The following is a 23112-nucleotide window of genomic DNA, read 5'->3' on the forward strand; positions in this document are numbered from 1 at the left end:
GAATAGTTAAGAAAAAGAAGTGAAAATACAATGATGATGATGAGAATAATATGGAGGAGGAAGATGATGATAATTATAATAATAATAATAATAACAATGATAATAATTATTATTATAATAATATTAATAATAATAATAATGATAATAATTTTGTTTTTAGATACAGTTTGTTTCATTCTTAAAAGAAACATTTTGATTAATTTTGCGAAACAAAAGACAATTACAACAGTGTGAAAGTGAGAAATGGATGTAATTTGTGGTCGAGCAGAAAAAAAAAATTTACTGAGTTAAATTTAACATGAGAGAAATGAAAAACAGCAAAGATTAAAAACAAATAAAAAACCATAATAGATTAAGAGAAAAACCATAAAGCAAACCAAAATAAAATGTTAGATTGTTTCTCAAAAAAAAAAAGAAAAATTCTACTTCTGTGACTTATAATTTTCTTTTCAATGAAAATTATTAGTTTGTTGTATGGAATGATGCAGATCATCTCAGTGCTAAACACTGATGTATTTATCTATCAGAATACATTGAATCATATTCTAGTTTATATGTACCAGATGTTTACCAGATGTCCACCAGATGCTGCCATGAGACAGATGTCTGCAGAAGATAACTAGAGAGATAAATAAATGTGGTTTTGTTTTTGGTCATAATCTTAGCACAAGCAATCTTCTCCTCCTCATCTTTTCCTTCCCCTCCTCATCAGCAGCAGCCTTTACTTATTAATCAAAGTCAGCATTACATTTGTCATTGTCATCATCATCTAATTGTCATTGTCATTATAGAACTCATTGTTGTCATTACCCTCATCAGAATCCTCTTTCTTTCTTTTCATGTTCATCCTCATCATCTTCTGTTGGAGTGCATGTCCCTCAACTTAGCTGTATTTGTACTTAGATATAATCAATTCAGACCTTTTGGACACCCTTTTTTTAGATAGACTCTGAATGAAAATTCCCTCGTATAAAGACAATATAAGCTCCCTACCTCATCATCACCATCCCCTCTATCATCTTGAATTGCTTTAATAAGGTTATTCTATGTCTGAAGATTAAATAAAAGCTGAAATACAATGCCAAAGACATCAGTTGTGATTGAAGACAAAACAGTAACTGTGGAAGTGATTCAAACATGTGTATATAGAACTGTAGCAAATACTGGCTGTGGGGAAACAAAGCATTGATCACATGTTAATATCCCAGCATGCAATGTGGGAATAGTGAAAGTGAATAAATAAATAAATAAAAAGAACCCAATGAATACATGCCCACGTGTGTATAATATTGTAAAGTAATATGTCTTCATGTTGCTTGAAGAGAGAAAATGATTAATTGAAATAATCAACAGAAAAAGGCTTTACACAGGATATCTCTGCCATATTGACAACATCAGTAAAGATATTACATCAGAGTTATTCCTTTAAATATATCATTAGCTTATTTATATATGTATGTATATATATATATATATATATATATATATATATATATATATATATGTGTGCATATATATATAAAATGTATATATATACATATATATGTGTGAATATATATATATGAAATGTATATGTATGTATATATATATATATATATATATATATATATACATAGAGAAAGACAGAGAGTTGTCTATGAGTCAGAAGGAAAGGAGCCTTCATGTATTGAATAATAGAGTGGAGTATATAAATAGTTAATTAGTTAATTACAGTATTGGTTTCAAATTTTGACACAAGGCCAGCAATTTCAGGGGAGTCGCTAACTTGATTACATCAACCCCAGTGTGCAACTGGTACTCATTTTATTGACCCTAAAAGAATGAAAGGCAAAGCTGACCTCAGTGGAATTTAAAATCAGAATGTAAAGCTGGAAGAAATACCGCAAGGCATTTTGGTTGGAATGCTAACAATTCTACCAGCTCACTGCCAATAATAATAATAATAATAATAATAATAATAATAATAATAATAATAATTCTTTCTACTGGAGGCACAAGGCCTCAAATTTGGGGTAGGAGACTAGTCGATTACATCGAACCCAGTGTTTCAGTGGTACTTAATTTATCAACTCTGGAAGGATGAAAGGTTAAAGTTGATTTTGGCAGAATCTGAACTCAGAATGTAGAGATGGACGAAATGTTGCTAAGCATTTTACTCAGCATGCTAACAATTCTGCCAGCTTGTTGCCTTAATGACTACAATAATTAAGTGATTAAGAGTCTTATAACAAGTAAATTTGATTCAAGCATGATTTGATCTCAGAATGTAAATCATCATAACTAAATATTGCATCTCCTTAGATTTTTTTATTTGTCACATTACGAAATTCTTCTATCCACTGACAGATGCATAGATAGATAGATGTGTATGTATGTATGTATGTATGTATGTATGTATGTATGTATGTATGTATGTATGTATGTATGTATGTATGTATGTGTGTATGTATGTATGTATGTATGTGTGTGTAGTCAATTTAATTTGTTGAGCTCACCTAACTTCCACCAAAATATAACCTAATTTTGGAATCATTAACATTTTATTAATTGTTATATCATTTAATACACTTATTAAATGCAGTTACTAACATAGAATGTCAGCAATATTAAATGGATGATGTTGTACACAGCTGATTAATTTGAAACTAATATTTCATGAGTAAATTTCTTCTATTCACCCAGGGAAGATGAGAGGCAAAACTGATCTTCGTAGGATCTGAATTCAGAATTTATACACCACATAACTGTTTAGCCTTCTGCTGTCAAATATATACATATGTGTATGTGCATGTATATATATATATTTTCAGTAAATCATAAATCCGAAAAAGAAGCAGACTCTAAGTTATAGTGGAGTATAGAATAAAGATAGATAAAGTCTATGGGATTACCCTGGGTTTCATGTCCATGACCTCTTGCTACAGAGGCCATGTGCCAATAGGTTTTGGGATCTGATGATATGGTGTAAAACTAAGCACTTTATGGACATGAAACCAAGGGTAATCACATAGACCAGCCTTACCTATATTTATTTATATATATATGTTCAAAATGCCTGAGAAAATGGTCTGTAGTTCAAGTAATGTAATATAATACTGAACAAATAAATAGCAATGCTATGGAAATGAGCATATCATAATTTGAACATTTCCTCTATTCATAATCTTTTATTTCTAATATATATTAAAAAAGTAAATTATTTTGTATTTAGCATGAGGGAAAGGGAGGGAAGGCGAGATATCCCTTATAATGCCTGAAAAATTAAAATTTGTGAAATCAGGTTTATATGCACCCAACATATTGTACATATATTTAAATTTATATCTGAATGTACATACATGTTTTATATACATGCATACATACACACATACATGTTTATATATATATATATATATATATATATATATATATATATATATATATATATATATATATAATTTATATACAAGTGTATGAATTTATAATATATTCTATTATAAATGAGTGTGTGTATATATATATATGTGCATTTGAATAATTGTGTATTTATTTATTTATATACGCTTATATACATAAATTTACTTATTTATGAATGCTTGTATACATACCTATGTATATGTATACAATGATTTAACTTCCCATGATACATATATACATACATATGTATGTATGACACCCACTCATACACAAATAAATATAAATTATGAGTAAATAGATCAACAAGTAATTTTAAACTGAATAACACAAGTTTCATAGTATTTTAAATACAGTGTTTATACTAAAATCAATTGAATAGTGTAAGTGCCAACTAAATATATCATTAAAACAAACACACACACACACGCACGCACGCATACACATACACATACACACACACAGATAGCTTCTTCACAGTTTCTATCTGTTAAATCCCATTTACAAGGTAATGGGTTAACCTGAGGCTATTGTAGAAGACATTTGCCTAACATATGGTGTTGTGGGACTGAATGTAGTAGTGAGCTTCCTAACCACAATGGCATACCTTTCTCTATGATATTTATAGTGATATTTATTCTACATAATATTGTTCACGCTTATTCTGTTAAGTTTACAATAGTATTAAGTTACATTATTGCCTGATTAGCATCTAAAAGCATGTTTCTCTGTTTAAAATATATTTAGATGCTTCAAACAATGTTTTGTAGAAAATCTTAGATTTGTCAAGTAAGCCATTTGATAAATCAGATAATTTGTAACACAATGATTGGATTCTAGCTTTTCATTTCTCTTCAGAATTTTGTGTAGCTAACCTGCACAAGTACTGCCAATGGTAACATTGAATATGCAAAAGACAGCTGCTAGTAGAAATTTGGCCAAAATAAAATAACAATATGTGTTATTCAGTTACCATTAGTTTGTTGAAGTCTCTACTCTAACTTAATAAAATCTCCATTTTCTTCTTCAGCTTTCCCAGAAATTAGCTACTTCCTTGTTGCTACGGAGTTAAATAAGGACATTTATTAACATTAAAATGGTCATGCTATTGTGAAATGAATATAAGTATAATGAATTGTTTTCTGTGAAAATATTCTGAGGTGGAAAAGCAGAAAATTAGTTTTACATTCACAAGAATTTTTACATCACTAAAGATTCTCATTTCTTTAATATTTTCCAAAGATAAAATGTTTCAACTATAGAAGTATTTTTGATTAAAGGATTTCATTAAAAAATGATTCTAAAAACAAAAGAATCTTCCATATTAAATTCAACTGCTTATAACAGATCATATATCTGTGGTTTCAAAACAGTTCTAGGGATTTTCCATCCATGATTTTGAACTATGCTCAGCCATTGGTTGTCAAGTGGTATTCATGAGGTTTCATCTTGTAAGTTAGTATTTAGTATGTCAGTAATCTTTCAAAATTCGTGACAAGATGCTCTTCTATTTCCAAATCCAGTGTTTTGCAAAACTTGGAAATTTCTTAATTTTTCATTTCTCTTCATGTTTAATTGGCATTCCATTGGATAATGGTGTTATATTTAACTTACAAAACAGTCATATCTCTTATAGCAGGGACAGGTAATATTTCTAGAATAAATATGGTTTCTATTTATTTGTAATATTCTAATGATGTAAAGGTTATTCTGGTTATACAGTGTAACACTGTAATAATGGCAAAGCTATTTCAAACATAAAATAAGAATCAGGTATTTTTTTAATCTGAAAGAAATTTCATAAATAATGCAATTAGTCTCACAATGAAGGAGACTAGGCTTTTGCAATAATTTGGAGGCAATCCAAGCAAACTCTTTTTTTCCAACTATGCTTTTTTTTGTTTTTGTTTTTGTGGAATCTTTTCAAATCATGTGTCATGCTGATAGCAAGTCCTTTATTTTAAGATGAAGACCAGCAAGGAGCAGAATATCATTTCAGCCTGTGGTTTAGCATTGCTGCAGAGATAAACTACAGAAAGGAGTGGAATATGATCCAATTAATTCCAGCACTATTGCAGACTTACGGAGGAATTTAATTCAGTGTGATCTCAATGGGCTTTTCAAAGCAATGTTTAGAGCATTAAGGCATGCAATAGAAGCCTTAGAGAATTTCCAGAAAATCATAAAACAAAACAACAAATAAAAATAAACCCCAAACAAAAAAAATCCAAAACAGAAAATTATTTTTAGAAGTAAGAGATCATCTGATATATTGTGACTTCAAGAAAACTTCAGTTGTGTGTCGTTCAAGAAGACCAACATACCAATTTATAGTAAGTGCACTCCACGAAGACCAACATAGCAACATATGCTGGAAAGATTAAGAACGCTATTAAGAAGGAATTGAGTATGTGTGTTACGAAAAAGTGCGAAGCTCTTCCAGAACAATGCTTCTGTACACTCGATGCAAATGGTAACTGCTGCAGCCTTCAGCAAGGAATTTTGTTTCGGTTTTACTCACCACATGTTGCATCTTTTACTTGTAACTGGAGCTGAAATTGGAACTAGCGGATGGATATTTCTGATATTTGTATGATAACCAATTTATTTTGGAAGCAGTAGAAGGGTTTCTTGCAGACCACTCGTCTGGAACAGCAATGGCTGAACACCGTGGAATATTAGGAGAAGGTGACTATATAGTAGAAAACAAAATAAAATGTCTTTAGTCGAGTTTGAACCCATTACTTTACTATTACTACTGCATCAGTTAGAGCTTAGTGAAATGGTCTTATTTGTGAATTTGAGAAATTGAAAGTCATTTTTTCTTCTCCCGCTACCATTGTTTTTTGATAATTCATCTAAATTAGAGAAAAAATTGGTGAGGGAGAATAAAGTTGTTGAAATATTTTAACATTTTGTCACTGAAAGTTTTTTGGAAAATATTTTTGAATGGAATCTTTACAAGAGTTTGTCAGAATAATTGAAGAAGTGTTTGAGTTATTAAAGTCAAAACAATTAGTCACAGCACATCAGATATTATACAAGCACTGAAACAACACAGATGGAACAATGAGGGAAAAGCTAAAAGCTTGAAATAGATATTAGAAATGATAATTTGATTTTTGTGATTCTGCTTTTTGTTGTTCAATATACTTTCTTGTTTTCTGATGAAACTGTAATTTATATTGACAATGTATGTGTGTGTGCATGTATATACATATATATGCAAATCTCTCTCTCTCTCTCTCTCTCTATATATATATATATATATATATATATATATATATATATATATTGGCTAAACTGGCAATATGACCATTTCCAAGTACAACAATATATATATATATATATATATATATACACACACAACACATATAAATAGACACACACACACACACAGACACACACACACACATATATATATATATATATATTGGTTGCAAAGTTGATTTTGAGCATCACTATGTTCTCATAGCAGGCATATTCTTGCAAAAGGCATGACAGCATTTCTACCACGGGCACTCAGAGGACTACACACACACATATAAATATATCATATGTAATGTGTTTATATATATATATATTTATAGGTGTGTGTGTATTCTTTTATTCTTTTACTTGTTTCAGTCATTAGACTGTGGCCATGCTGGGGCACTGAAAGCATGAACCACAGTACTTTTAAAAATTGTTTATGCATGGTACTTATTCTATCCATGTCTTTTGCCAAACTGCTAAGTTGCATTAAACACACCAACACTGGTTGCCAAGTGGTGTTGGTGGTGGTGGGGGGTCACACAAACACACACACACACATGTATATACGATGGGCTTCTTTCAGTTTTCAAATCCACTTACAAGTTCTTGACTGGCCTGAGGCTACAGTAGAAAACACTTGCCTAAGGTGCCACTCAGTGGGATTGAACTTGGAACCACGTGGTTAGGAAGTAAGATTCTTACCATACAACCACTAGTGCATATATATATATATATATATATATATATATATATATATATATATATATATATATGAATAGATAGCTACATTAATATTTATGCAACATATCAAGCAAGTTCTCAATATGGTAAAGTAGAGCATAATATGATTTATTTATTGTTGAGATCTTAGGGCTCACTACTCAGAGTTTGCTAGTTTTGTTCATCAAGAAACTGAAATTCGAGATAGTGAATCAGAACAAGATTTCAGTTCCATGTCTTATATTTTATTGTTACTACTATAATAATAATAATAATAATAATAATAATTATTATTATTATTATTATTATTATTAATAATAATAATTATTATTATATATGTATCATGCCTAATGTTATATTTTTGCACTCAAGTCTGGATCAAGTTTACAGAATTATGGTTGTTGTCTGTAAAAGCATGAAGAGCTGTGTGATGGTGTCCTTTCTGTTACATGAGCCACACATACACAAACATGCTATGTGATTTTATCTACATCCATGTTCCACATGATTTTACATACATGCATCTGTTACACTTTTACCATACACATACATACTACAAACCTTCTCATACAAGTGTACATTATATGATTTTGCATATGTGTGTGTATGTTATATGATTTTTACACATGCACACACATATCACATCATTTTACTTGCACTCATATATGATTTTACCTATATACATATATTTCATGTTGCACATATACATATATTGTATGATTATAGATACATGCATATATTACATGATTTTACATAACTATATTGCATGATTTTATACATGCCCATCCATTACATGATTTCTGCACATGCTCATACATTTCATAATTTTATGTATACATATATTACATGATTCTACCTACACTCATACATTACATGATTTAAAATACATTCATACATTACACAACTTTCTTTGAATGTGTGTATTGTAAGAAATTATATTCATGTATACTGTGCTCAAAGAAAATAGACTTGAGATGTAGCAGTGTAGCTGAATTAATAGACATTAAATAGACAATGGAAGAAGTATTAGTATTACTAATAACATTTGAGATCTCAATTTGCATAACTGCTCTGCTCTGATAACAACTACAAGAATTATCATTACAAAACAGGCTTAAATTTGTATTTATCATAAGACTGTTATTTAATTAAGCTCTAATAAATAACAAAAGAACAGTAGGTTCATATTTCTTAAAGGACTTGGAATGTAATGACGTTTATATATATATATATATATATATATATATATAACTAAAGGAATTTATAAGCATCCTAAAATTATTTGTCCATTTCTTATATGTTCGATGATGACACAAGTGTCTAGAAATGTTTATTGTATAGAAAAAGGATCAGTGGACTGACAGACTTGGTAGAGCAGCTAACCAAATACCTTGCAATGTTTATTTACATCATTATTTTAAAAAGTTTAAATCCTGCCTATGTCAACTTTGACTTTCATGTTCCAAGGTTGATAAAATCTATATCACCAATACCAGCATGTCTGCTATTATGCAAGGCTGTTGAAATAAGGTTTAAAGTTTGACATAACTTGTAAATTTAATCAGAAAATTTGAAACAACAGTAATGAAATCATATTTCATGTTTGTTTCACATTGAATAATAATAAACGTTGATATGGCAAATTAATTGTAAACTTTGGAGGTTTCATGTTTTCATTCAATGGGCAAGACATTAAACTACATCTGGTGATAAAGATCCAATATGGAAGTCAGGGGTTTTTTGAGGTGTGCATATTAACCCCTTAGTCAAGTCTACTCCGAGGGTGGTAGTAGCTGTCAAAGATCCCAGTTATGAGTCAAAGAACAGAAGCTGATCCTGTGGCTGAGGCATGCAGGTCACAGAGAGGAGATCTGGCCCCTAGTCACGTGTCACACAGGCCTACAGATGTGTGGATATATCCTGATGTTATGTGAATGTGTCCCTATGCCTAGGAGTTAAATAAGCCTCAAAGGTAAATTTGGGAGTGCTGGAGATGAACTAAGGAAAGTGTAAATAAACTGGCTGAAGGCAATGGGAAACCAATACCATGTCTTTCCTAAGAAAAATCAAGAATCTTTAGACTTAATATAATAATATATTTGCCAGCACAAAAAATGTGTTATGTTGTGTGGAGGAAGGGATAGGACAAATGGAAGTTTATGATTGGCTGATGTTTGTAGGTGCAGAGAGAGAGAGAGAGAGAATTTCTTTACCATTACTTAACGTCAATTTTTCCATGTTTGCATGGGTCAGATGGAATTTATTGAGGTAGATTTGCTACCACCAGATGCCCTTCCTATCAGCAACCCTCATCTGTTTCCCCTTGGCCAGATAAATTTTTCACAAAAGATTAGACAAAATCACTTGTGTGATGGTAATGCTCATTTTTACAACCATCACATGATGTCAAAGTAAAGGTACACACACACACACACACACACACGAGATGGGATTTTACTCAGTTTCTGTCAACCAATTCTACTCATAAGGCTTTGGCTGGCTTGGCACTGTAGTAGAAGACATGTGTGAAAGTTGCCACAAAGTGGTTCTGAACTGAGGCTTCATGGTTGGGAAGGAAACTTCTGAACCACATGACCACAATTTCTTGCAATGGAACAAAACCACAAATTTCATTCATCATCATCATTGTCATTGTTTAACGTCCACCTTAAACAATGATGATGATAATGATGAATGAAATTTGTAGTTAGAGATTGTAATTTGTTTGGTTTAAACTCAGAGCTACACTCTTCCTTAGTTTATTGAATCTGGAATAATAAGAGGCAAAGTAAGTTTTAGTGGGTTTTGAATTCAGGATGTAAAAGGATAGGACTAAATACCAAAGGGCTTTCTGCCAAGCACTCTACCAATTTAGCCAATCCTAAATAGAAAGCTAGCATCAGTTCCAGACCCTGTTTTAATGCTGATGTAATAGACTGAAGTAAAGAAAATTAGATGTGTAGCCACTGTTTCATGATATAAAGCCAGGCTGAAACCTTTTAAATGATATTTGAAGGTATTCTAAGTCTGTAACTGAGTAGCCTCAGAAGAGCAAAGAAACCTAATTTACATCCCAATGCACTTGCCTTGCTTTGTCTATTCCCATCCTCTTTGCTGAGGGTCAGGGACCATGCATGCATCATCTTTCTTCATGGTTGTGCATTCAGTGAGATCTTCCAGTCCATTCTTTGTTGTCATCCAGCAAACATTTTCTCAGTCTCCCCACTCCTGGTAATTCTTCCCTCTCTTGAATGTGAATGCTATGTTTCTGAGCCACGATGACATACCAAGTACTGCAGCTCTTTGTTCCCATTTTCTCAAGTATTGACTAAAATGGTCAGTCCAGCTGATCCTCAGTACTCCTTGGTAGCACATTGTTTCAAACACTTTGAGTTTGGTAGAGTTGTTTGCTCTTAGGATTCAGCTTTCACATTCATATAGTGCAACAAGTCAAATCAGTGTCTTCATAAGCTATACTTTGTTGTTCTTATTAAGAGCTTTGTCTTTCCAGGTTATAGTGAATGACTTTAAGGCTGATCTTGCTGTCCTGAGTCGTGCTCTTATTTCATAACCTCCATCTCTTGATGATAGTTACCTGATATTTGAACTTGGTGACCTGTTCTAACGTTACTCCTTGGAATTGGATATTGCATTGATGATATGACTTTTGTCTTCTTTGTATTGATTTCTAGTTTGTATTCAGTCAATACACTTTGTAGCTTGTCCAGTAATCACTGTATCACATCTGGCAATGTTATGATAAGGACTATTTTGTCAGCAAACCATATTTGCTTCTAATTCTTCATTATTGTAGTAATAATTAAAGGAGTCATTTTAAAGTAATTAAAGTTTAGAACATAACTGAGTAATATTTTATGGTACATCTATTCCTATTTAATGAAATAAGTTTTTGAAAATTAATGAAATGATATTTAAGTAAAAGATGGATAAAGACTTTTCCAGCATTGATTGTAATTTTACAACTAATTTCTAACACAGGCACAAGGCTGGTTACACATTTTGGAGAAGGATATAACTGATTGAGTCAGCCCCAGTGCTTGATTAGTGCTTTTTAAAAAATATATGTCATTGTCTCTAAAGAATGAAGGTAGGAAGCCTAATAGCTAGGGTGTTGCACTCATGAATGTAAGATTGTGGTTTTGATTCTTGGACTGGGTGCTGTGTTATGCTCATAAGCAAAACACTTCATTGCTGTTCCAGTCCACTCAGCAATAGCTGGGGAAGTTGATCCTGCAATGGTCCAGCATTCTACTCAGCAGGTGAGTGTAATGATCTCAGCCACTAACACACCATAGAAACTGGGTTAAGTCCTGGGGATCAGAATAAGCCTAAGTCCAAGAAGAATGATAAAACTGACCTTAGTAAAGATTGAGCTCAGAAGCATAAAGCACAGTAAGTAAATGCTGCAAAGCAATTAGTCTTTTGCTTTAAGAATTCTGCTAATCTAACTTCAACTTGATTTACTTTAATATTTTATGATATAAATCCTAGAGAGCCACTGATCTCTCTCACCTAAGTATGGTCAGTTTTGTATCACAAACTCAATATCCAGACAATATTATATAAACTCTTATTTTTGTTTTGATGTTAATGTTTTCATCAGTGTGAAATATTAATTATCTTTGTCAGAGCGAAGAAGCAATTGATTGGAAAGTCATCGCTTCAATAACTGATACTTGGGCTATGTATTTCTATGGCTTGTTCAAAGAAAGAAATGTAGTGTCTATGAACTTTTCCAGAGCCTCTAAAACTGAAGAAGGGAAAAGAGAAGGCTATCTTTAAATCAGATGCCTTGTTCAACTATCTGCAACACAGTAATTTCTGCTGAAGAATCTAAAATGGGTTAAACCAAGTGATTGATTAAAGTTTAGCTCTAAGTCAACTCTAATCAAGCTGACTTTTGATGATCTTATCACTTTTGCATTATTATTATCAACATTATCATCATCATCATCATCATCATCATCATCATTATTATTATTATTATTATTATTATTATTATTGTTATTATTATTATTATCATTACTATTACTATTATTATTATTATTATTATTATTATTATTATTATTATTATTATTATTATTATTATTATTATTACATAAATGCTGGAGTCAATTGCAAAATGATTAGAGAGAGATAGAATTAGTCTTAGATTCTTGGAAACCTTTCCTAAGACTATTTTATCAAATGTGTCCTTCCATATTATACCAAGATGGTATAATATGATACATGGAAGGGATTTTACTACTATTTCTAGAAGGAGAAGCCACCACACAATCCTTCTCTTATGAATAAAAGATAATGGTGCAAGTCTTATGAAGGTTAGAATTATGTGAAATTATATTCAGTAAAGCAATTAGACTGCTGACATCTTCAAGATGTTTGTCTGTTGTCTGATTTCCAATAAAGAAATTTTCTCTTAATTAAATAAACTCTATCATCTTATTCAGACTCCCCTTGTTACGTTATGTAAATATCACAAAATAAGATATTTATTTTTCATAAACCAAGTGTCATTGCTTTAGTACCTGTTAGCCCATCTGATGCAGCTTTGGTTGCGAAAATATTTTTGTGAGAGGGTGGGGAGTGGGGATGAGAACATTTAACTGTTAGTCTATTGAAACTTTGCTGAGACCAATAGTATTTCAGAAATGAGAAGGCATTTTTGAAACGTGACAGATTGAAAGCAAGTGAGTGAAAATAAGGTTAAAGTAAAGCTGAAGTGAAGGGGAAGATCTTGATAAAGGGTGAGAACGAAAGAAAGGAAGAAGAGAAAGAGAGAGGGAGAGAGAGAGAGAAAGAGAGGAAGGGAGTGAAGCCATATAATTAAGGAACAAGGAAGATTAATTGTCAAAATTTGGTTATTAATGCATTGGAAGCAGACAATTATTTGACAAGATAATTTATTTCAGAACTAGTGAGTACAGTTGTGCAGCAGATAGGGTCATTTGTTACATGGAAACAAATCAAGTTAGCAACACACATAAAAAAAAATACAAAAAAACAGACACATAATTGACAGTTATTGGTCTATTAAGTGAATGCAGCTTTGAATGTTATGGTCAACTATTTAATATTTAGAAGATAAAAGAAATTAAGATTAACTAATTTCAGTTTAATTTAAGAAATAGAATATTTTTTGATTAATTTGAAATATTATTATTATTTTTTTTGCTTAGGAAAAGATTATTTGTTACAAAAAGGGTCAGAAAGAGTAATCCTGTTATATATTTGTTTCTCAATAAAACCATGTCACCAAGTGTAAACTGTTGCTGGTAGAAAATAGGTTTTAATAGATTAGCAAAAAACATGTATGAACATATGTAATTATCTAAAAAGTTAATTATTAAATGTAAAATTGCTAAATGCTCTATAAAAATCAGAAGCAAATTACTCCGTGTGTGTGTATGTGTATACATACTTATACATATAAATATACATGTATGTACATACATACATAAATACATACAAATTCACACACACACACAGATTTATATATGTATGTATGTATGTATATATATTTATATATTATATGTATATGTGTATATATATATATATATATATATATATATATATATATATATATATATATACACATATGTATATGCATATTTGTATATTTATATGTATATGTATGTATCTATTTATATACATAAATATGTCTATATATATATATATATATATATATATATGAAAAATTGAAGGAGAGAAAGTGAAAAAGATATTAAAATTATGAGATTATATGAAAGTATTAAATACTATAAAGGAAGAAAATTTATTAAATGACATTTTCAAAAACAGTTTGTTTTTTTCGCTCTCTATTATTTTCAAATTAATACTAATTATAGTATGTAATAATAGCGTAGATTACATTCTATGCTCAAGTGAGTTTTGCTTCAGTGCAGACACTTTCTCTGTGTGTGTGTGTGTGAGTGTGTGTGTGTATGTATATATATATATATATATATATATATATATATATATATATATATATATATATATCTATATGTATGTATGCATGTATGTATGTATGTATGTATATATATCTATATCTATATACAGATACCAAACCTCTTATCTAGCAACCTTGGGACCAGAGGTGGTCTGGATTTCTGGATTTTCCAGATTTCTGGACATAGGTTTAATATATACCGAAAAAATAAAATAAACAATGAAGAGTAAAGAACAAAATTGTATAACATATACCAATTAATACATTTCTAAAGCAGGGTCTGTTTGATTTGGTGCTGTGTGACGCAAAACCAAAACAAAGTGGTCGCGTGGTGAACTACTACAACCTGCAAAATTCAAAGCTAGCCAGTTTAAAAAATAGCCACATTTCTGGATTCCAGATAAGAGGTTCGGTACCTGTACATACATACATACATACGTACGTACATACATACATACATACGTACATACATACATACATACATACATACATACATACATACATACATACATACATATATATATATATATATATATATATATATATACTAGAATGGAAGCTATGTCAGAGTATATAGATATATATATATATGTATTGTTAGTATCTTTCTTTGCTAGCTATTATATTGTAGTCCTCCCATTATATAATCTAGATACATATTCTCAAAACATCTGTTAGTTCTAAAGAAATCTTTCAGAGCAAGACGATACCAGTTTATATACTTAAACTCTTATAGAAAATTACCTGATATCTTTAGGTGTTCTATCTTATAGAATGCTATCTAACAACAATTATACATAACTTAATGAATAAGATGAAAGCTTATCTGATAGCGGTTCAGTAATTATGTAAAATTTGATAAACTATTTCTCATTCAGTTCTACATTTTTGTGGACTATTGGAAGCCTGAGTCTTGCAGTCTATGGTAAAAAGCTAGATGAATAATGATGTTCTCAGTTTAAGACAAAGAAATAAAGAATCAGCGAGCTTCCCACTTTATGGCAAATAAGTAGACTAGTTTAGAGATTCCCAGTTTATGAACAAAAATAACTTGAAACAAAAATGTGTTTGTAAAAAAAAGTTACTAATATTGGGGGAGGAAAAGCAAATGTTGGAATGTCTTTAAATCCATTCTCTAAATGAAATAAGCAATTGGAAGTAAGAGGAGGCAGCGAATATATTGAGAAAAGAAGATAATTAGCAGGAAGCTGATTAAAAGCTGTTGGACATGCTTCATTGATAATTAGTTTGAAAATAAAATTATCTGAGCTGTTCCACCGGCAGTAGTTCAATGTGGATAGTGACAAGCATTTATTGAGAGTACAGGGAACTTTTCAGCATTGGTAAAGTGTAGAAAGTTCTTAAAATCACGTGTCATCAATGCGATGAGTGTGGGGCTGCAAGTTAATGATAATGAGAGAGGAGGAGCAAAGATGTTAGTGTAGAAATAATATTTGCAGCTAGTTTTAGGGTATTAGAGGAACCAGCATCATTTCAAGATACAGAAAAATTGGTAATAGATGTTGAGGGTTACAAATGTCTTAGAGTTTATTTGCCATGTAGTTGGGGGCACAAGCAGAAGTTGATGTTAAAATTGCTTCAATTAGAAGGGAACATTTGACATATATTTCCCATGAGTGTTGTGAGAAAGTCAAAAAGATAGGTTAAGCAATGGGCAGCATCAGTATATGGTCCATAAGACTTTCTCATCATAGCAGTTAAGAAGAATAAAATTTTTTTTTAACTAAGACCCTTACATGTTATATTTAATCTATGAAAAAGGTACCTTGGCACACACAATCCTACAGGGTTAGTATTGATATATATATATACTCTTTTACTTGTTTCAGTCATTTGACTGCAGCCCTGCTGGAGCACCGCCTTTAGTCGAGCAAATCGACCCCAGGACTTATTCTTTGGAAGCCTAGAACTTATTTTATCAGTCTCTTTTGCCAAACTGCTAAGTTACAGAGATGTAAACATATCGGTTGTCAAGCGATGTTGGGAGTACAAACACAGACACACAAACATATACACACACATACATATATACATATATACGACGGGCTTCTTTCAGTTTCCGCCTACCAAATCCACTCACAAGGCTTTGGTCGGCCCGAGGCTATAGTACAAGACACTTGCCCAAGGTTCCATGCAGTGGGAATGAACCCAGAATCATGTGGTTGGTAAGCAAGCTACTTACCATACAGTCACTCCTGATGGTCATCCACTCATGACCAAGGAAGACCATTACTGACCTTTAAGAACATTGTGCGCTCTAGGACTAACTTATATTTTGCATTTGTGGCTCCGTTGGTGGCTAATGAGCCCTGTTCTTGACAAGCATACATGATTGCAAACATTGCAAACCAAGCTTTACCCATTCACTACACTAGCAGTGTGCTTTTGAGCAGCATGCTTAAATTCTTCATGCAGAACACATGTTCTTTCAAAGGTGTTGACCCCCACCTCCTTAACCTGCTTCCTCCATCTGTGGTGATGACAAGCATTGATTGTTCTCTCAGTCAGTCTCCTGCATATCACAGGCCTTTAATGTCAAGTCATATATATATATATATATATATATATATATATATATATATATATATATATATATATATATATATATATATATATATATATATATATATATATATATATATGTATATATATATATATATCTATATATATATATATCATCATTTATCATCCATTTATATATACCTATATCATCTACTTCTTCATCATTTATTGCTCATATCTATCTATCTATCTATCTATCTATCTATCTATCTATCTATCTATCTATCTATCCTTTTATTTGTCATTGGGTTTCAACCATCCTGGGGTGTTTCCCTGAAAGATTTAGTCGAGCAAATCAATCCCAATACTCATTCTTTTAAAATTTTGTCTGTTACTTATTCTATTGCTCTCTTTTACAAAAGTATTAAGTTATGGGGATATAAATGAACCAACACTAGTTGCCAGGTGACATGGGAACAAACATATAACCATGCACATACACACAACCACACATTTACAATGGGCTTCTTTCAGTTTGTGTCTACCAAATCTACTCACAAGACATTGGTCAGACTGAGACTATACTAGAAGACACTTTCCCAATGTGCCATAGAGTGGAACTGTACAAAAACCATGTAGTTGGGAAGCAAACGTCTTACCATACAACCACACACACATATATATATATATATATATATGTATAAATGTATGTATGCATCTGTGTGTTGGTCTTTCTTAGTCCTGGCAACTGACCAGAAAATGTTTCATTGAGGAAGTGTTGTTTTCACCAGTGTTACATATTTTTATATGGAAACATTTCATGTACCAATGTTTTTCTATTATATGCTATATATATATATATATATATATATATATATATATATATATATATATATACATATATATATATATATATATGTATACACACATATATATATATATCCTGGTCAGCTAAATCAAATAGATGATGATAACGATGATGATGAGGATGATTAGAATGGTGATAGTGGAGGTTGTGGTAAAATGATGGTCACGACAAAGCTGGACGAACCTAATATACTCATTAGGTTGATGATTAAGAATGAATTCCTTGTGGTGCAATGCAATTTAAGCTAAAATTCTGGCTGAAGCTGGCCTGTCATGTTTAACACCATCAAGATATCTGTTAGGTAAACTGAGCCGTGTAGAAATACATTTTACCTATCACCAATGTAAATATTTACTATAAACATTGCCCTAGCACCAGCCTATCAAGATACCTGTTAATCCCTTGACCACTTTATCACTTCAGATGGATTATTATCATTTTACATACTTGACATTAATTCAACCCATGCCTGTTCATAGTATTAATACATAAATACACACATACATACATACTTGCATGTATATGTGTGTGTGTGAGTGCGTGCGTATGTGTCTCTCTCTCTATACATATCTATCTGTCTGTCTGTCTGTCTCCCTCTATAAATATGTATATATACATATCTCTCTCCCTCTCTCTTTCTCTCTCTCTCCCTCTCTCTTTCTCTCTCTCTCTCTCTCTGTATATATATATATATATATATATATATATATATATATATGACTTTCTTCTAGTGGTACAGGCATATGGTTTCAATGATATTGGTTTTTCGCTAATTTTAACCACTAAACTACACAAGGAAATTCAACACAATAAAAACCCAATTAAGAGTAGTGGTCTTTGAGTATGAACTCACGATTTTTGTCAGAAGTCAAATATATTGATTGTCTCCATTCCACTTGACAAATTTCTTTGGTCAATATTGAACTAATCCTCCCAACTTCACAAGCTATGTCTGACTTCACCTGAATAGCATGCCATGAAATTGAATTACTTAAAATCTGAGTTAAAATTTAAATTATCTCTAAATATTCTGGATTAATTTTGTCTGTATTTAAATATTAGTCTCCTTTTATAATTCGGCTCACATTTGGTACCTGTTTATGACTGGTACTTAATTGTATTGACCTTGGATGAAGGCGAAAGTTAACTTTGGAAGGATTTTTAACTCAGGATTTAATGGTTATTTAGGTGTGAAGATCTATTTATATAATAAAGTAGAAAGGCATTACAGAGTAAGAATTCTTTCCGGAATTAAATGCAAAGAAAACCAATTGCAAAAATGGGAAAACTTGTCCAATAGTGAGTCTAAAATATTTACCCTCTTAGAATCTCTAGTATAAATACACGTTGCGCACGCACGCACACACACACACACACACACACACACACACACACACACACACACACACACACACACACACATGGATATAATAAAAGAATATGAAGAATGGAGATACTGTTCAAACTATGCTTTGCACATTTCCACCATGTTATTTATTTGCTCATTAAATTACATTATTACATAAACAGACAATTTCATCAGGTATTTTGACATGTAAGATTGATTTGCATGATTCGAGTAACATCTCCACTCTATTCATATGCTTTTGTTATAGTGTACACTGTGTTAAATGTGTAATGTTTGTTGCTACATATACAAGATTTGCAGAGTGTGCAAGAGAGACGATTGCGCTGGTATGGACATGTGGTGAGATTGGATGATGATAGCTGTGTGAAAAAGTGCCACACCCTAACAGTTGAGGGAACCCGTGGAAGAGGTAGGCCCAGGAAGACCTGGGCTGAGGTGGTGAGGCAAGACCTTCGTACATTGGGCCTCACCGAGGTGATGACTACTGACCGAGACCTTTGGAAATGTGCTGTGCGTGAGAAGACCCGGCGAGCCAAGTGAGATCGTTGCCAGTGCTCCTGGACTGGCTCTTGTGCGGGTGGCACATAAGATGCACCATTTTGAGCGTGGCCATTGCCAGTACCGCCTGACTGGCCTTCGTAGGATTTTCGAGCGAGATCGTTGCCAGTGCCCCTGAACTGGCTCTTGTGCGGGTGGCACATAAAAGACACCATTTCGAGTGTGGCCGTTGCCAGTATCGCCTGACTGGCCTTCGTGCAGGTGACACGTAAAAACACCTACTACACTCTCTGAGTGGTTGGCGTTAGGAAGGGCATCCAGCTGTAGAAACTCTGCCAAATTTAGATTGGAGCCTGGTGTTGCCATCCGGTTTCACCAGTCCTCAGTCAAATCGTCCAACCCATGCTAGCATGGAAAGCGAACGTTAAACGATGATGATGATATTATATTTTACAAGTAATTATTGTATTTCTTGTTCTACTGACTAGTGAATATAACCAATATTCCTCCAAGTACACACTGGAGTGTTATTGAATAAATTGCCAGGAGTGTTCAGATCCCCACTATTTTATATATATATATATATATATATATATATATATATATATATATATATATATATATATATACATATATATATATATATATATATATATACATATATATATATATATATATATATATATATATATATATATATATATATATATATATATATATATATATATATATATGTATATATTTATAATAGAATATAAGGATAAAAATCATGTTAATGATAGTTATCAGGTAGTAAGCATGCTATAAAAATTTATAGGCAATTTATACATTAAATTAATTATAATATACATATGTATATAATTATACTAAGGGAGCAAGGACAAAAACGGCCTATCTTCAGCAGGTTTAAAGTGCCAAGACCTTCAAAAAACTACCAAAAGCTCCAGATTAAAACCATGTGTATATTTAATCTGGAGTTTTTGGTAGCTTTTTGAAGGTCTCAGCACTTCAACTATGTATATATTTACATATATCATCATTGTCGTTTAACGTCCGCTTTCCATGCTAGCATGGGTTGGACGATTTGACTGAGGACTGGTGAAACCGGATGGCAACACCAGGCTCCAATCCAATTTGGCAGAGTTTCTACAGCTGGATGCCCTTCCTAACACCAACCACTCGGAGAGTGTAGTGGGTGCTTTTACGTGTCACCCGCATGAAAACGGCCACGCTTGAAATGGTGTCTTTTATGTGCCACCCGATATATATATATATATATATATATATATATATATATATATATATATATATAAACATTAGTAATAGTAAAGAATATGGATATTTTGTACATTCACAAAATTCATTTTATAGTTATGCACTAATTGTTGTGGTTAGCTGTCAACTGGAACTCATATATATATATATATATATATATATATATATATATATATATATATATATATATATATATATATATATATATGCATATATATGCATATATATATATATATATATATATATATATATATATATATATATATATATATATATGCATATATATATATATGCATGTATATATATATATATATATATAAACATTAGTAATAGTAAAGAATATGGATATTTTGTACATTCACAAAATTCATTTTATAATTATGCACTAATTGTTGTGGTTAGCTGTCAACTGAAACTCAACCGAGAGCTAACATGTTGTCCACCCGGGTAACATATCCCTCAAAAAAACTCACTTTCATACACACACACACACACACACACACACACACATACATACATACATACATATATATATGCATATATATATATATATATACACATGTATGTATATGTGCATATGTATATATACACACATATATGTATATGTTATGTTATTTTTTTGTTATATTAAATTATGCATCCACATACATACAATGTTATTAACTGCTTCCTCAGAGTGTTATATGAAGTTTAATTAATTAATATTCACAACTCTATATAAGGAATGAGACCTGAAAACAATGTTTGGAACACATTTGAAATAGTAAAGCTACAGAAGAATCGATGAAATAGAAGAGTATAGAATCAACAGTGGCTGGAATGGAAATAATCACTTGGGATTAGATGAGTGCTGAAAGAGGAAAGCATGAAATCTGAAAGAATGAAAAATGGCTCAGAAAGAATTCAATTTAGTCTCAAAAGAAATTCTGAAATCTTAGGTGAGAAAAAATACAAGAAATACAAAAGATAACAAAGAAAAATGAAAGCCTTTGAAGATCTTATTACAAGTAAAACATTGTGGAATGTAATGAGATGAGTTTGTTAGAGGAGGAAAAATCTTTTGAAATGTATAAAAATATGATTTTGGATTAAAATGGATTAGGATTACATTTTGTTGTATTTTGGTTACAATGAATTACTAAGATGTTGTAAATGATATCTTGTTATAATTATATCATTATACATGACTTCATTCTGTTTCCAAGCTTTTGGTGATGTGTCTAGACAAGAAATCAACACACACACACACACACACACACACACACACACACATACACACACGATATATATATATATATACTTATATATAGTTTTAGTGAAAATAACCAAGTTTCAAGAACTCATCGATGAAAATCCACTATCACATATAGAAAAATTAATATTTAAAAGAACAATAAATGAGTATAATATAAAGTAAAGTAAATATCATAAGATAAATATAATAAATATAATAACTTTGCTAAAGATTTTCTACTATTTGGAAATAATATGTATTCTTGTTTTTTATATTATTCATTTGGTTCTTTATAGATTATTTTGATAGATAACTTATTTAACACTAAATTATTTAGAAGTTATAGTTTCATTTCAACATAATATTAGAACTTCGATTTGAATAGTGTTGATATATTTTCGATTATTTTTTATTAATAATATTTGATTAATAATTAATCTTTATAGTTTATAAAATCGTTAAAGTTTTTTTTAAATTAAAACTTTGTATATATATATAAAGTTTAATCTTTTATTCTTAATAATTTTTTCTTTCCTAAGTTTTTCATTCATAATTTTTCCATTCATAATTTTTTCATTCATATTTTTATTATTACGTTTGTAGAAATAAATAATCTTGTATTTTTCTATTATTCAATTGATTTTTAATTATAATTAAATAAACGTCTTTAGCTTTAAATAATATAGCTTTAACTATTACACCGGTTAAATATGTACTAATTTTATCTCCATTATTATTTTAAACTTAAACTTTGTTCAAATTGTATTTAAAACAATGATAGTTTAAAACAATGATAATTTATGTAAGATGTTTTTTGTATATAATATACATGTTATTATAATGGATGAAGGGATGATTATTGAATGGTTATTATTTTGATATTATGATATTTTTAATAATTTTTCTATCTTTATATAATAAGTATTTCATATTAATTCATTTGGTTACTTATTGTTGGTTGAGAGCTATATATCTAATTATTGTTCTACTTACGATCTGACGAG

General features: G+C 30.9%; 1 protein-coding gene across 50 annotated transcripts in view; it reads right to left on the bottom strand.

Annotated features, from left to right (window-relative positions):
• Nucleotides 1-23112, bottom strand: part of LOC106871616 (E3 ubiquitin-protein ligase TRIM45) — a 253827-nt gene that overhangs the window by 12986 nt on the left and 217729 nt on the right. For 17 of the 50 annotated variants that reach the window (XR_016244694.1, XR_016244668.1, XR_016244691.1 and 14 more), the window contains one exon: nt 5915-6085. The exons of the other annotated variants lie outside the window; for them this stretch is intronic. Coding sequence is in view for 8 of the 17 variants with exons in the window: in XM_089364596.1 (XP_089220722.1) it covers nt 5930-6085 (156 nt within the window). In the remaining 9 variants the exon portion in view is untranslated. The remainder of the gene's footprint in view (nt 1-5914; nt 6086-23112) is intronic. 50 annotated transcript variants of the gene reach the window in all.

This window comes from Octopus bimaculoides, chromosome 1 (genome assembly GCF_046866305.1).
Source record: "Octopus bimaculoides isolate indiv1 chromosome 1, ASM4686630v1, whole genome shotgun sequence".
Lineage (NCBI taxonomy): Eukaryota > Metazoa > Mollusca > Cephalopoda > Octopoda > Octopodidae > Octopus > Octopus bimaculoides.